This window comes from Coregonus clupeaformis, chromosome 14, assembly GCF_020615455.1.
Source record: "Coregonus clupeaformis isolate EN_2021a chromosome 14, ASM2061545v1, whole genome shotgun sequence".
NCBI lineage: Eukaryota > Metazoa > Chordata > Actinopteri > Salmoniformes > Salmonidae > Coregonus > Coregonus clupeaformis.
The window spans coordinates 39,820,052-39,835,764 of NC_059205.1; the positions used below are offsets into that span (position 1 = coordinate 39,820,052).

The window sequence follows — 15,713 nt, forward strand, 5'->3', positions numbered from 1 at the left end:
ATAAGTCAAGGGGTGTGAATACTTTCTGAAGGCAGCTGTATGTTCTCTTTTCTCTCATCCATTGTAGACCATACCAACAGTAGAATGAAAATGCCCATAATATATGCATTAATTAATACTATTAATTGATACACAGCAATGATGTAATCATGCTAAACAAGTCCACCTTCATTACTCTGGACAGTTTCAAGTACAAATAGAATTGTCTATATCAAAGGATTATTTTAAATTAACATTGTACAATGAATGGATTCACATACAAGAAATAAATCTTAAGTTACAAAGCATTAACAAGCATTACAAAGCATACTTCTAAGGCTAACTTAGAAGACAAAGCATGAATAAAGAGATGCCTATTAAGCCAGAGGCTTAGATGCCCAGGAAGCCTGGATACATGATGAGAGAGAACAAAGGCATTTATTTCAATTTATAACATCTGAAGGTGTAACCTTTCAACCCAAAACCAACAAACATTGACCAATTAAATGATACCAAGTTTACAGAGTAACCTGACCACCAAGGCCCAATCTCCACAGGGTGTCACAGCAATTAAAGACTTGTGTCGGGTATGAGACCAATGTACAGTGGGGAAAAAAAGTATTTAGTCAGCCACCAATTGTGCAAGTTCTCCCACTTAAAAAGATGAGAGAGGCCTGTAATTTTCATCATAGGTACACGTCAACTATGACAGACAAATTGAGAAAAAAAATCCAGAAAATCACATTGTAGGATTTTTAATGAATTTATTAGCAAATTATATATGGTGGAAAATAAGTATTTGGTCACCTACAAACAAGCAAGATTTCTGGCTCTCACAGACCTGTAACTTCTTCTTTAAGAGGCTCCTCTGTCCTCCACTCGTTACCTGTATTAATGGCACCTGTTTGAACTTGTTATCAGTATAAAAGACACCTGTCCACAACCTCAAACAGTCACACTCCAAACTCCACTATGGCCAAGACCAAAGAGCTGTCAAAGGACACCAGAAACAAAATTGTAGACCTGCACCAGGCTGGGAAGACTGAATCTGCAATAGGTAAGCAGCTTGGTTTGAAGAAATCAACTGTGGGAGCAATTATTAGGAAATGGAAGACATACAAGACCACTGATAATCTCCCTCGATCTGAGGCTCCACGCGAAGATCTCACCCTGTGGGGTCAAAATGATCACAAGAACGGTGAGCAAAAATCCCAGAACCACACGGGGGGACCTAGTGAATGACCTGCAGAGAGCTGGGACCAAAGTAACAAAGCCTACCATCAGTAACACACTACGCCGCCAGGGACTCAAATCCTGCAGTGCCAGACGTGTCCCCCTGCTTAAGCCAGTAAATGTCCAGGCCCGTCTGAAGTTTGCTAGAGTGCATTTGGATGATCCAGAAGAGGATTGGGAGAATGTCATATGGTCAGATGAAACCAAAATATAACTTTTTGGTAAAAACTCAATTCGTCGTGTTTGGAGGACAAAGAATGCTGAGTTGCATCCAAAGAACACCATACCTACTGTGAAGCATGGGGGTGGAAACATCATGCTTTGGGGCTGTTTTTCTGCAAAGGGACCAGGACGACTGATCCGTGTAAAGGAAAGAATGAAGGGGGCCATGTATCGTGAGATTTTGAGTGAAAACCTCCTTCCATCGGCAAGCGCATTGAAGATTAAACGTGGCTGGGTCTTTCAGCATGACAATGATCCCAAACACACCGCCCGGGCAACGAAGGAGTGGCTTCGTAAGAAGCATTTCAAGGTCCTGGAGTGGCCTAGCCAGTCTCCAGATCTCAACCCCATAGAAAATCTTTGGAGGGAGTTGAAAGTCCGTGTTGCCCAGCGACAGCCCCAAAACATCACTGCTCTAGAGGAGATCTGCATGGAGGAATGGGCCAAAATACCAGCAACAGTGTGTGAAAACCTTGTGAAGACTTACAGAAAACGTTTGACCTGTGTCATTGCCAACAAAGGGTATATAACAAAGTATTGAGAAACTTTTGTTATTGACCAAATACTTATTTTCCACCATAATTTGCAAATAAATTCATAAAAAATCCTACAATGTGATTTTCTGGAATTTCTTTTCTCATTTTGTCTGTCATAGTTGACGTGTACCTACGATGAAAATTACAGGCCTCTCTCATCTTTTTAAGTGGGAGAACTTGCACAATTGGTGGCTGACTAAATACTTTTTTTCCCCACTGTAAATTAGACAGAATTCCTGAGAAGACAATAAAACCTTTTTGCATAGAGTAATTCAGAGTTCACCCTGTACAGATACAAGTTACCACAGATATAATACATCCATATAAATAGCATCAGAGTTATCCTCAGTGAACAACTATAGTATTATTCTATCATATTCAATAGTCAGTCCTCTGAATACTATAACAGAGAGTTACATTTTGGCCCCTTAGAGGGGGAAGGGCTGACTAGTCCTTGGGCATTGTCCTTTGTGCATTCCTTGTGTTCCTGAACCACTTGCCATGCAACTCCAGGTCACAGAGATCACAAATAAGGGCTGAGCCTACATTAGCAAGTGTGCAAGTGAAGCCAAACTACAGTATACTCATATAGGTCATACATATTGGTCTCTCTAAGTGGAGAATGTAGTGAAATCAAAGGATGTGTGTTTTTGTAATGAAAGTGTATGGACTATGGAGATTACTGATCCTTGCTGTCTCTGTGTCTGTAGGACAGAGGACTGTGATGATGGCAATCTGTTGGATGGTGATGGCTGCTCTAAGAAGTGCCACATGGAGTCAGGCTTCAACTGCAATGGTGAGTGAAGAACATACAAGACCACTCTCCTAATCCTGGTCTCAGTCTACAGTCTGTGGAATGACCAAAACAGAAGCCCAACTAGACCAGGGGTGTATTCATTATGTCTTGCAACGGAAACCGTTTACCGTTTAAGAACCAAATGACAGAAACAGGGAGGGACCTACCTGAATTTGACCAATAGGAACTCATGTTTTCATTGCAAAATGTTTTCCGTTTGAGAGTAAAGGGTTTCTGTTGCAAAACGTTTTGCGGAATGAATACACCACATGTTGATGGGACTCAAGCGAAACAGTACTTGCAAGCAGAAGCTTCATTTCAAGCTCAGTCAAAATGCCTTTATTAAGTTGAACATTAGTGTAAGTCAAGACAGGTCACAACTTAACAAAACTAACGAAGTAAACTAAGTAAGTAACTAAATAACTAAGTAAAGAGTAATCACTTATCACACACATTTGAATACATTTTTATTTTATTTAACCTTTATTTTGACAGGGATTATTTTAATTTTTTTACAGATGAGCCCTGTATAAACATCAAACACATCATTACACATCAATATACACTATACACATCAATATACACATCAATATTCACATCAATACACGAAAAGCAAAACACAAACATAGAAAACAAACACATTCTTCATTAGCTCCACGCACTAGCTCCATGCACTGATTTCATATCACAAATACTGTCATTTGTACTTTTAATATTTTTTGCAAAATGTAGCTTTCATTTATAATTTGTAGAAACTATGAGAGTAGAAAGGTTCAGAACTTTTGTGAAACATCACAGCACAGTTGAAGAATATATGGCAAATAGAAATCAAAACTAGATGGTGTTCAAAGATAGATGGGAGGGTTTGAGTGGAGCTGAAGGGTGGGACTAAAAACAACAAGATAACTCATGTAAAATATACTGTTTCCATAAAATGTATATAGCTTCAGAACTTTTGTGAAATAGCACAGTTAAAAATATCTAGCAAATAGAAATCAAAACTGGATGTTCTTCAGAGATACAGTGCATTCGGAAAGCATTTAGACCCATTGACTTTTTCCACATTTTGTTACGATACAGCCTTTTTCTAAAATGGATTAAAATGTTTTTTTCCCCTCATCAATCTTTTTTTAGATGTTTTTTGCTAATTTATTACAAATAAAAAAAAGAAATATGACATTTACATAAGTATTCAGACCCTTTACTCAGTACTATGTTGACGCACCTTTGGCCTCGAGTCTTCTTGGGTATGACTCTACAAGCTTGGCACCCCTGTATTTGGGGAGTTTCTCCCATTCTTCTCTGCAGATCCTCTCAAGCTCTGTCAGGATGGATGGGGAGTGTTGCTGCACAGCAATCTTCTGGTCTCTCCAGAGATGTTCGATCGGGTTAAAGTCCGGGCTCTGGATGGGCCACTCAAGGACATTCAGAGACTTGTCCCGAAGCCACTCCTGCGTTGTCTTGGCTGTGTGCTTAGGGTCGTTGTCCTGTTGGAAGGTGAACCTTCGCCCCAGTCTGAGGTTCTGAGCGCTCTGGAGCAGGTTTTCATCAAGGATCGCTCTGTACTTTGCTCCATTCATCTTTCCCTCGATCCTGACTAGTCTCAATGCTGCAGAAATGTTTTGGTACCCTTCCCCAGATCTGTGTCTCTACACAATCCTGTCTCGGAGCTCTACGGACAATTCCTTCGACCTCATGGCTTGGTTTTTGCTCTGACATGCACTGTCAACTGTGGGACCTTATATAGACAGGTGTGTGCCTTTCCAAATCATGTCCATTCAATTGACCACAGGTGGACTCCAGTCAAGTTGTAGAAACATCTCAAGGATGATCAATGGAAACAGGATGCACCTGAGCTCAATTTCGAGTCTCATAGCAGAGGGTCTGAATACGTTTTTCTTGTATTTTACCTCCTTTTTCTCCCCAATTTCGATTTTGTCTCATCACTGCAACTCCCCAACTGGCTCGGGAGGCGAAGGTCGAGTCATGCGTCCTCCAAAACATGACCCGCCAAACCGCGCTTCTTAACACCCGCCCGTTTAACCCGGAAGTCAACCGCACCAATGTATCGGAGGAAACACCGTTCAACTGACGAACAAGATCCACCTGCAGGCGCCCTGCCCGCAACAAGGAGTCGCTAGAGTGCGATGAGCCAAGTAAAGGTTTTTCTTAATTTTTACTATTTTCTACATTGTAGAATAATAGTGAAGACATCAAAACTATGAAATAACACATATGGAATCATGTAGTAACCAAAAAAGTGTTAAACAAAGATTTTAGATTCTTCAAAGTAGCCACCCTTTGCCTTGATGACAGCTTTGCACACTCTTGGCATTCTCTCAACCAGCTTCATGCAGAATGCTTTTCCAACAGTCTTGAAGGAGTTCCCACACATGCTGAGCACTTGTTGGCTGCTTTTCCTTCACTCTGCGGTCCAACTCATCCCAAACCATCTCAATTGGGTTGAGGTCGGGTGATTGTGGAGGCCAGGTCATCTGATGCAGCACTCCAGCACTCTCCTTCTTGTTCAAATAGCCCTTACACAGCCTGGAGCTGTGGTTTGGGTCATTGTCCTGTTGAAAAACAAATGATAGTCCAACTAAGCGCAAACCAGATGGGATGGCGTATCGATGCAGAATGCTGTGGTAGCCATGCTGGTTAAGTGTGCCTTGAATTCTAAACAAATCACCGACAGTGTCACCAGCAAAGCACCCCCACACCATCACACCTCCTCCTCCATGCTTCACGATGGGAACCACACATGCGGAGATCATCCGTTCACCTACTCTGCGTCTCACAAAGACACAGTGGTTGGAACCAAAGATCTCACATTTGGACTCATCAAACCAATGTCCATCACTCGTGTTTCTTGGCCCAAGCAAGTCTCTTCTTCTTATTGGTGTCCTTTAGTAGTGGTTTCTTTGCAGCAATTCAACCATGAAGGCCTGATTCACGCAGTCTCCTCTGAACAGTTGATGTTGAGATGTGTCTGTTACTTGAACTCTGTGAAGCATTTATGTGGGCTGCAATCTGAGGTGTAGTTAACTCTAATGAACGTATCCTCTGCAAATCAAATAAAAAGCATTTCACCTTACAGTGAAATGCTTACTTACAAGCCCTTGACCAACAATTCATTTTTAAGAAAAATAAGTGTTACGTAAACAATAGATAAGTAAAAAATAAAAGCAGTAAAATAACAGTAAAAATAACAGTAGCGAGGCAATATACAGGGGGTACCGGTACAAAGTCAATGTGCGGGGGCACCGGTTAAATCAAATTAAATCAAATTAAATCAAATCAAATTAAATCACATTTTATTGGCCACATGCGCCGAATACATTACAGTGAAATGCTTACTTACAGCTCTTAACCAACAATGCATTTATTTTTTAATAAAAAAGTAAAATAAAACAACAACAAAAAAGTGTTGAGAGAAAAAGAGCAGAAGTAAAATGTTGGGGTGGTATGCAAATTGGACTGGGTCTAGGGTTTCTGGGATAATGGTGTTGATGTGAGCCATGACCAGCCTTTCAAAGCACTTAATGGATAGAGATGTGATTGTTACAGGTCTGTAGTCATTTAGGAAGGTTACCTTAGTGTTCTTGGGCACAGGGACTATGGTGGTCTGCTTGAAACATGTTGCTATTACAGACTCAGTCAGGGACATGTAGAAAATGTCAGTGAAGATACTTGCTAGGTAGTCAGTGCATGCTTGGAGTACACGTCCTGGTAATCCGTCTGGCCCTGCGGCCTTGTGAATGTTGACCTGATTAAAATGTCCCCCTAATTGCCCTAAATACCTCTGTTGATCCTACAGCTATTGTATGCAGTAATCATGAGCCTATGAACCAGAGTTACACTGTTAGCACTGAGGTGGTGTATCCTAGTAGGAAGACCATTGTGTGCAGCTCACCCTGCACTATCAGTTCCAATATAAATAACATGAGCAAGTCTACTTCTGATAAGCTTCCCAGTAAAGCATTAAAAACAATCAAGCAACCCAGAAAAGTGCTAAAAATAGCCCATATTAACATGTGCAGCCTGAGAAACAAGGTCCATGAAGTCAATCTGAAACTCACTTAGATAATACATTTGATGATACAGGGGAAGCAATACATGGTTATAACATTTACCGAAAATACAGAAATGCCAACGGGGGCAGTGTTGCGGTCTATATTAAGAACCACATTCCTGTAAAGCTTAGAGACAATCTAATGTTAAATACTGTTGAAGTAATATGGCTAAAGGTTCATCTGCCTCACCTAAAGCCCATTTTTGTGGGAAGCTGCTATAGACCACCAAGTGCTAACAGTCAGTATCTGGATAATATGTATTGATCACATCTTGACTGGTACTGTGTATATACAGTATATATTTACAAAAATATATATGATGGATTGGAAATTATGCAGACAATTACATTGATGGAAGCTACAATCTGTCTGCAATATTAAAGCTGATCTACCCCCTTAATAAAAAATTAATAAATAAACAAAATACTGTCATTTGTAGTCAGTCTGCGCTTAACTATGTCAATTTACCCAAACTACGCATTATGCATACAGTAATCTAATATAATTCAAAACAAAATCATGTGAACTCAAAGACTGAAACAACACTCACCCAGAGATGTGAATTGTGAAGGGTATTTTTCTTTCCTGAGGTAAGTTTACTACAGCTAGCTTGTTTGGATTTCCACAACAACACAATGCTGTCAAGCTGACACACTGCCTTGTCTCTGGTTTTCATTCAGAGACTTGGCAAGCTAAAAGTAGACATTGCACAGTAACAACAGCAAATGTCAACCTCACAGTTGTAGTGTTGCCTATAAATGTATCCACCATGCTGGGGGATTCTTTTATAAACTTCCTTTATCATCATGCTCTTAGTTAAAGAAATGTGTTTTCTTAAAATAAAATGTGTCATTTGGCACACAATATAAATCACAAGGAAGTAGTCCTAATGGTTACTGAGTAACTACGATAATTCAATGGATTTACATTATCTATTCTCACAAACTGTATTTCAGCAAATTGTCAAAGTAAGTGAAGGGGCACATTTTGTGTACGTCCCAAATGGCACCCCATTCACTTTATCGTGCACTACTTTTGACCAGAGTAGAGGAGAGTAGGGTAGAGTATTACTTTAAATCCCAACTTGCCAAATTGATTTATCACCTCAAGCATCAGCAATGATTTCGGGGACAAGACAAGGATACATTATTATACACATAATAATAAAAAAGAAAATTAAGCTGTGCATTATAAAGGGAATAGGGTGCCATTTGGGACGCAACTTTTGTGAATGTATTACTCAGCTAGGACGTCAACAGCCCCTCAATTTTGTCAAGGGAGAAAAAAGAAAGCTATTCCATGAAGGTTCAGAGATGCCGTGACTGAAAGTGTTATATTTTCTTTGGGAATAAAAGGCATGACTAGCAGGAAAAAAACGATGGCAAAAAACGGATTCTAAATTGAACAGAATCATTGCACCATTCAAGATAGTGCCTCACTCTCACTCAGTCATGCACATATTTGTTTCCATGTTTGGGTATTCTGATGCTTGTCAAGTTAACTCCTACAACACAAGAATGGATTATGAAGTCAATGTATCTGAAGCATGAACATCAACTCGTATTATCCTGAAAGTGATATTGCTGTGACAAACAACTGAAGTAAAAACACATTTATCATTGTCACAGGTGTTGTTTTGTGTACTGTATATTATGGTCAGTGCACAATATCCAAACCACCTGCTATGATGATAATGTGGTTTGATTCCATATTGTCTAGACTTTTTATTTTTGAGACATAGTTCCTTGGATTAATTATGCCAATTCAACACCTTGTCAGTGACTAAACTATATCCTACCCAAACAGCTGTCTGTAACTAACAGGGCCAAATCCAGCCTCTGATGTTAAAGTTCACACATGATAAATGTTTTGTGTATTACATAATGCTTTGCTTTTTTATTTTCTGTCTGAACCATTGTCACACCTCTTTATTGAACTACATCTTTCCGGGAATGTTTTCTGATGACAGCATCTACTTATTGTAATACAATGCAATCCCCCCAGCAGACTGTTCATTTGGACTGAGTCCCAAATGGCACCCTATTCCATATATAGTGCACTACATTTGACCAGAGCCCTATGGGTCCTGTTTAAAAAGTAGTGCACTATGAAGGGAATTGGGTGCCATTTGGGACGCAAGCTTAGTCACCACATATCTTTGCCGCCATTGTTTCCGCTAGGTGAACCCAGCCTGTGCTACGTCTTTGAGGGTGATGGTGTGTGTGAGGAGTTTGAGAGGGGCTCCAGCATACAGGACTGTGGTTACTTCACCCCTCATGGGTACAGTGACCAGTGGGCCTCCACCGCAGCAGCCTCCCATCAGGACCAAAGCAGCTGCCCTGCCCTGGCAGCCACCGGAGAGCCCTCGCTTAGCAAGGTAGCAGTGCTTTCCTCTGCCCTGTCCTCCACCTCCTGGATACAATTGTTATCTTTCTGTAAATGTGACAGTATTGAGTGTTTTGAACGTTTGGTAACACTTTATTTGGATAGTCCCAAGTAGATGGTTTGTAGATGGTTTGTAGATGGTTAGTAGATGTTAATTTTTTATTTATGCATTGTTTAACCCCCTTTTTCTCCCCAATTGCGTGATATCCCATTGCGTTCCAATTACAATCTTGTCTCAACTCCCCAATGGGCTCGGGAGAGGCGAAGGTCGAGTCATGAGTCCTCCGAAACATGACCCGCCAAACCGCGCTTCTTAACACCTGCTCGCCTAACCCAGAAGCCAGCTGCACCAATGTGTCGGAGGAAACACTGTTCAACCGACGACCGAAGTCAGCTTGCAGGCGCCCGCTCCCGCCACAAGGAGTCGCTAAAGCGTGATGTGCCAAGTAAAGCCCCCACCGGCCAAACCCTCCCCTAACCTGGACGACACTGGGCCAATTGTTCGCCGCCCTATGGGACTCCCGGTGTCAACAACATTTCAACTAACTGTCCACTAACCTTAACCCTAGCCCTAACCCTAACCCTTATTCTAAACCAAAGCCCTAACCGTAACGTTAGCAAGCATTTGCTCATGAACAGATAGTTTCTTGATAGTATAACCATCTGTATATCATGGGACTATCCAAATAAAGTGTGACCGAAGGTTTTAAATAATTACTGTACGATTCCCCTTGTATTAAAGCTGTGCAAGCCCCAGTACCTGGAGATGAATGAGAAGCCGTCACATGACATATGGGTTCCATGCACGGCCCAGTCGTACACTCAGACCTACTATGATGAGGAAGATACAGTATGGCTAAAGGTTGAGTACTCCAGTCCACCACAGAGGATGCATGGGGCACCTTTTTTTCCTTTATAGTGCACTACTTTTGACAAACTATTTATAACCCTCTCTAAAGTAATGTTCCAACAGTCATTTGTTATGCTTCACGGCACATCTTTGTACTTTCTCCCAATTTGTCATGCCATGTTTGTCACAGTATTGTCATGCTTCTGTTGTCATACTTTCCCCGGTATCATTACCATGCAATCTAATTACCATTGAAGTAGGGGACATTCAGGAACTGATTATTGAACAGTTGAACTCATTGGGTTGTGGTCATAATAATTATAATTGTTTGCCCAGGTGGGATTTGCGCAACCTGGAGTCGCCGCGTCTGTCATCATCTATCTGGCCTCGGACGGAGCCTGGCCTGGAGAGCAGTGCAGGAAAACAGTCACCATCCAACTGTGTGATACTGGTGGCAGAAACCACTCCCTGGGTATGAACTTGAACTACCGACCCTCAAAGTATGTTTGCCTGTTCGTCTTAACAGACAAAAGAGCTGACTGACTGTTTGAATTAACATTTTCCAAGCAAAGATGCCTCAAGATGTCTTCACATATACAGTATGTAGGGTTAGGGTTATGGCTAGGGACATCTCAAGTCATGATGGCTGGATACAGTGATGACCATATGATATTTAAAAAGTGTACTGAGTAAGCGTCCATGTGTTATTCCTTTTTGGGGCTCCATCTGAGCGTGACGTATGTTGTTTGTTGTTGAACGCTGAAAGCTGAACGAGAGACCACGTTTTATTGTTTTTATAAAGCTGACAGTGTTTTGATATACTTTTATTTTGGATACTGCGGCTCTGTTGGGCATAGTTGCTGTGAGCGCTGCTGTCTGTCCTGTGATCCTGCCAGATTCCGCATAGGGGGAGACACACGGAAGCCCAGCTATCCTAGCTGGCTCGGCGGCCTTAAATGGAGGTCGCTATTGAACGTTTCCAGCGCTGCAGGAGCTGTGTTTACTTTGCTTTGTTCCGGGACAATGTGGACCGCGCTGACTTTCAATGTAGCAAATGCTTGCTTGCAGAGGACTACAGGGGCGAAGTGGCTACTCTTAGCAAGCAAGTAGCAAACCTACACAAGCTACTGGGGAATCCACGCCTGCCTACTTTTTCATTTTCTTCCACCCCAGTAGTCGGACGCTGCTCTGGTTTAGTGGAAGTGTCGCCGCCGTGTAGGCTCTCCACAGCCGACAGGCCGGTGCTCAGCAGGGATCCATCCGCGAAGGGGTCTCTCCCTTCCCTGGAGAACGGAGCTGTTCTCGACCCAACCAACCATCCATGGAGATACGTCACTCGCCGTGGAAACGGAAGAAAGCGTCCTCTGGCAACGGGGTCTCCTTGGAGATGTTAAGCCCGGACCTGACACAGACCAGAAACGGCTTTGCCGCCCTGGATCCAGAGGTTCCAGTGCCGTCTTCCTTAGGGGCTTCCCATTCAAGATTGGATCCGGAGGTACCTGCGTCTTCATCCTCTGATCTGTCTCCCTCTCCGGTGGCTTCTACCTCAGGTTCAGATCCTCAGAGCTCCCACCCTCATCAGACCGTGAGGCTGCCTGAGAGACCGGCCCATTCAACATCACCAGCTGTCATCATCGGCAGCTCTATAGTGAGAAACATCTCGATTCCCAATGCAAAAACCCTGTGCTACCCTGGAGCACGAGTACAGGACATCACAAAGCTGCTTCCGACTGTTCTACAACAGATACAGGGAGCTGACGCTGTCATAGTGCATGTGGGGTCAAACGACATCAGGAGGGCTATCTCAGAACATCTGAAAATTGATTTTAAAGAACTGATTTTAGCATTAAAAGACTCCAAAAAATGGCCAATCATTTCAGGTCCAGTACCATCGTTGGGCCGTGGGTGTGAAAGATTCAGCAGGCTACTGGCATTACACATCTAGCTAAAAGATTACTGTAGCTCTGTTGGAATCACTTTTATAGATAACTTTGACACCTTCTGGAAACAGAAGATACTCTACAGGAATGACGGAGTCCATCCAAATAATAATATAATATGCCATTTAGCAGACGCTTTTATCCAAAGCGACTTAGTCATGCGTGCATACATTTTTATGTATGGGTGGTGCCGGGGATTGAGGACCACATATCTTGACTCCTGGACTCTGTCCACGCATTTCAAGGCTATATTGAAACAATGACCCAAGACCAGCTCAGTTAATCCCTACCATTGTGGCAATGAGTCGTCATAATGCTGCATCAAATGTACATTATCCTAGGGGCTTGGCAGACACAATGTAAGTAACTTAATTTATGTCCCCCTAATTGTCCTGAATACCTCTGTTGATCCTACAGCTATTGTATGCAGTTGTTACGAACCCCGTGGCTTTAAACGTCTAGGGTGGATGGACAAGAGACCCGTAACATAATTCATGCAAATTAGAAGCGTGACATGGAACAGTGAGAACAAAAACTACACGACAACCATAAACTACCGTCAAACATAAAAGGTTTATTTTTGAACACACAGTAAAGGTTTGAGAAAAAGGGCTGAGCAGGACCCAAGAAATTAAACAATAGTGTAAACAAACCCTAAACTGATCTTGCCTGCCTCAAGAACCGCTAAGCTACTGCTAATCATACAAAAATGACAGTGGGTGGTCCGCTCAGGTCTAACTAGTGTTTTTAGACAGTTTTCTTCCTACGGGTAATGTACGCCCAAGGGCAACTTGCTTAAATTCCCCTTTTCCCAGAAACACACAAAGTTACCAAACAGAGTAACCAGCAAATGAGTGAGTACACAAAACACCACAGTATCCATACTCACATACGGAAAATAGTCTAACAAAGTTACCAAACAGAGTAACCAGCAAATGAGTGAGTACACAAAACACAGGACACCACAGTATCCATACTCACATACGGAAATAGTCTCTAACAACAAACACAACTGACCGGCTTTTAAACAATGGGATGCGTGATTGAAAAACCAGAAACAGGTGGTGCAATGCAGAGGAATGTCCACTGATTGGTCCACCTCAGCAATCAGCAGACACCCCAACGACCACCAATCAGGAACATACAGGACACCTGTGATTAGGGCAGAAGGAGAGGAAAAACACAAAAAGACACAGGATACCTGTATCCGTAACACTCCCACCCTTAAAAGAGCAAACCACAATAGTTTACGACACACGTACCACCACAACACCCAAAATTCAAAGATCTACAGCATCCTGACGGGATAACAAAAAAAATAAACTAGATCTTTAAACACGAGACAAAGCATCTGCCAACACATTATCCGACCCCTTTTTGTGGCGGATCTCCAAATTATAACTTTGCACTACAAGTGCCCAACGCATAAGGCGTTGGTTTTGGTTGTACATCCGGTGGAGAAAAACTAAGGGGTTATGGTCAGTATACACTATCACTGGTAATGCACTGGAACCAACATAAACTTCAAAGTACTGCAGAGCTAACAACAAAGCTAGAGCTTCTTGTTCAATGGTGGAATAGTTTGTCTGACATTTGTTAAATTTCCGTGAAAAATAACAGACAGGATGGTCCACTCCACTCTGGTCCTGCTGTAGTAGCACAGCACCAGCACCTCTGGCACTTGCATCTACCTCCAGTTTAAACGGTTGTTCAAAATCTGGCGCAGCAAGAACAGGAGTACTACATAAGAGTGCTTTAGCAGTGTTGAAAGCAGTACGACAATCTTCAGACCATACACATTTTCTCGCCGGACTGAGCAAATCCGTTAATGGAGCAACTACCGCAGAGAAATTTTTACAGAAACTACGGTAGTAGCCAACCATCCCTAAAAAGCAGCGTAGCTCTCTTCTGGTGGTAGGTGCGGGAAATGCATTTATAGCTGAGACCTTGGCATCTACAGGGCGCACCTGACCATGGCCGACCTGTTTACCGAGATAAGTAACAGTGGCCTTCCCAAACTCGCACTTTGCTAAGTTCAGGGTTAGTGAAGCGACTGCTAGACGTTCACACACTACCCTTAGAGTGTTAACATGATCAGACCACTCAGTTGAATAAATGACCAGATCATCAAGGTAAGCACTACAATTAGGAACTCCAGCCAATACTGTGTTAACCAGGCGTTGGAAAGTGGCTGGTGTGTTCCGCATCCCAAATGCCATGACAGCATATTGTAGGAAGTGATCTGGGGTCACAAAGGCAGAGATGTCGGAGGCACGTGAGGTTAACGACACCTGCCAGTAACCTTTTAGAAGATCTAGTTTGGTTACATAAGTAGCAGCACCAACAGTATCAATACAGTCATCCAGTCTGGGTAACGGGAACGAGTCGGGCACTGTGACAGCATTTACCTTCCGATAGTCCGTACATAACCTGGATGTCCCATCAGGTTTAGGAACCAGAATGCACGGAGAACTCCAAGGACTTGAACTTGGCATAGCCAGGTTATTCTCCAGCAAATAACCGACCTCATCCCTCATTATCTTTCTTTTAGAGACATTGACACGATAAGCATATTGCTTGATAGGTGCAGCGTTTCCAACATTAATGTCATGTTCTAACACATTTGTGCATGTAGGAACATCATTAAAAAGACATGGAAAGCTGTGTAATAGTCTCACAATATCATCTGACTGTCCGTCCGTTAAATGAATCAGGCTTGACGGGAGAGACAGCAGCATCTCTGAATTGGGCAATCTAGCACACTGCTGCTGAGTATTGCGCAACTCCAAACCATTTCCGTCCACATCATTAACATGACCTCCCACTACAGCCGTAGCAGCAATAGAGACAGCCAACTCGGCCAGTTTCTCTGGACTGTCTATCTGAGTGACGGGTCTGGTGTGGTATGTCTTCAACATGTTAACGTGGCACACACGAGATTGGCGTTTTCTATCAGGAGTCTGTATCACGTAGTCAGTTTCACTTAGTTTCTTTTCAATTACATAAGGACCAGAGAAACGTGCTGACAATGACGCTCCTGGCACCGGCAACAATATAAGAACTTGGTCACCTGGCTGCAGTGAACGAAAAACAGCCTGGGTGTCATAGTGCCGTTTCATCCGTCTCTGTGAGGAAGACAGCGCTTCCTTTGCTAGAGCACAGGCACCATGTAGGCGCTCACGAAAGCGACTAACGTAGTCCAACACATTTTCTTTCACACACAACTCTTGTGATAAAAACTGATCCTTAAGGACTTTCATAGGTCCTCTCATGGTGTGTCCAAACACCAGTTCAGCTGGGCTGAACCCTAAGGATTCCTGTACTGTCTCACGGACAGCAAACAAAACTAGAGGAACTCCCTCATCCCAATCCTTCTCAGATTCCAAGCAATATTTACGGAGCATAGACTTCAGTGTCTGATGCCAACGTTCAAGCGCACCCTGAGACTCTGGGTGATATGCGCTTGACACACGGTGTGTAACTGACAAGGATTTTAACACTTGTTTGAAAAGTTTAGAAAGGAAATTTGTACCCTGATCAGTTTGTATCACCTTAGGTAACCCAAAAGTTGAGAAGAATTTGATCAACGCTTTACTCACCACCGGAGCAGTAATCCTTCACAGAGGAATGGCCTCTGGGTACCTGGTGGCAACACACATAATTGTCAACATAAACTGGTTACCAGATTTTGTCTTTGGT

The 15,713-nt window shown here is 42.6% G+C and overlaps 1 protein-coding gene across 1 annotated transcript in view; it reads left to right on the top strand.

Annotated features, from left to right (window-relative positions):
• LOC121580911 (pappalysin-2-like) overlaps window positions 1–15,713 on the top strand; it is a 95,179-nt gene that overhangs the window by 46,011 nt on the left and 33,455 nt on the right. Inside the window, exons 10-13 of the mRNA XM_041896096.2 lie at window positions 2,681–2,766; window positions 9,020–9,216; window positions 9,967–10,086; window positions 10,411–10,546. Of these exons, the coding sequence (XP_041752030.1) occupies window positions 2,681–2,766; window positions 9,020–9,216; window positions 9,967–10,086; window positions 10,411–10,546 (539 nt within the window). The remainder of the gene's footprint in view (window positions 1–2,680; window positions 2,767–9,019; window positions 9,217–9,966; window positions 10,087–10,410; window positions 10,547–15,713) is intronic.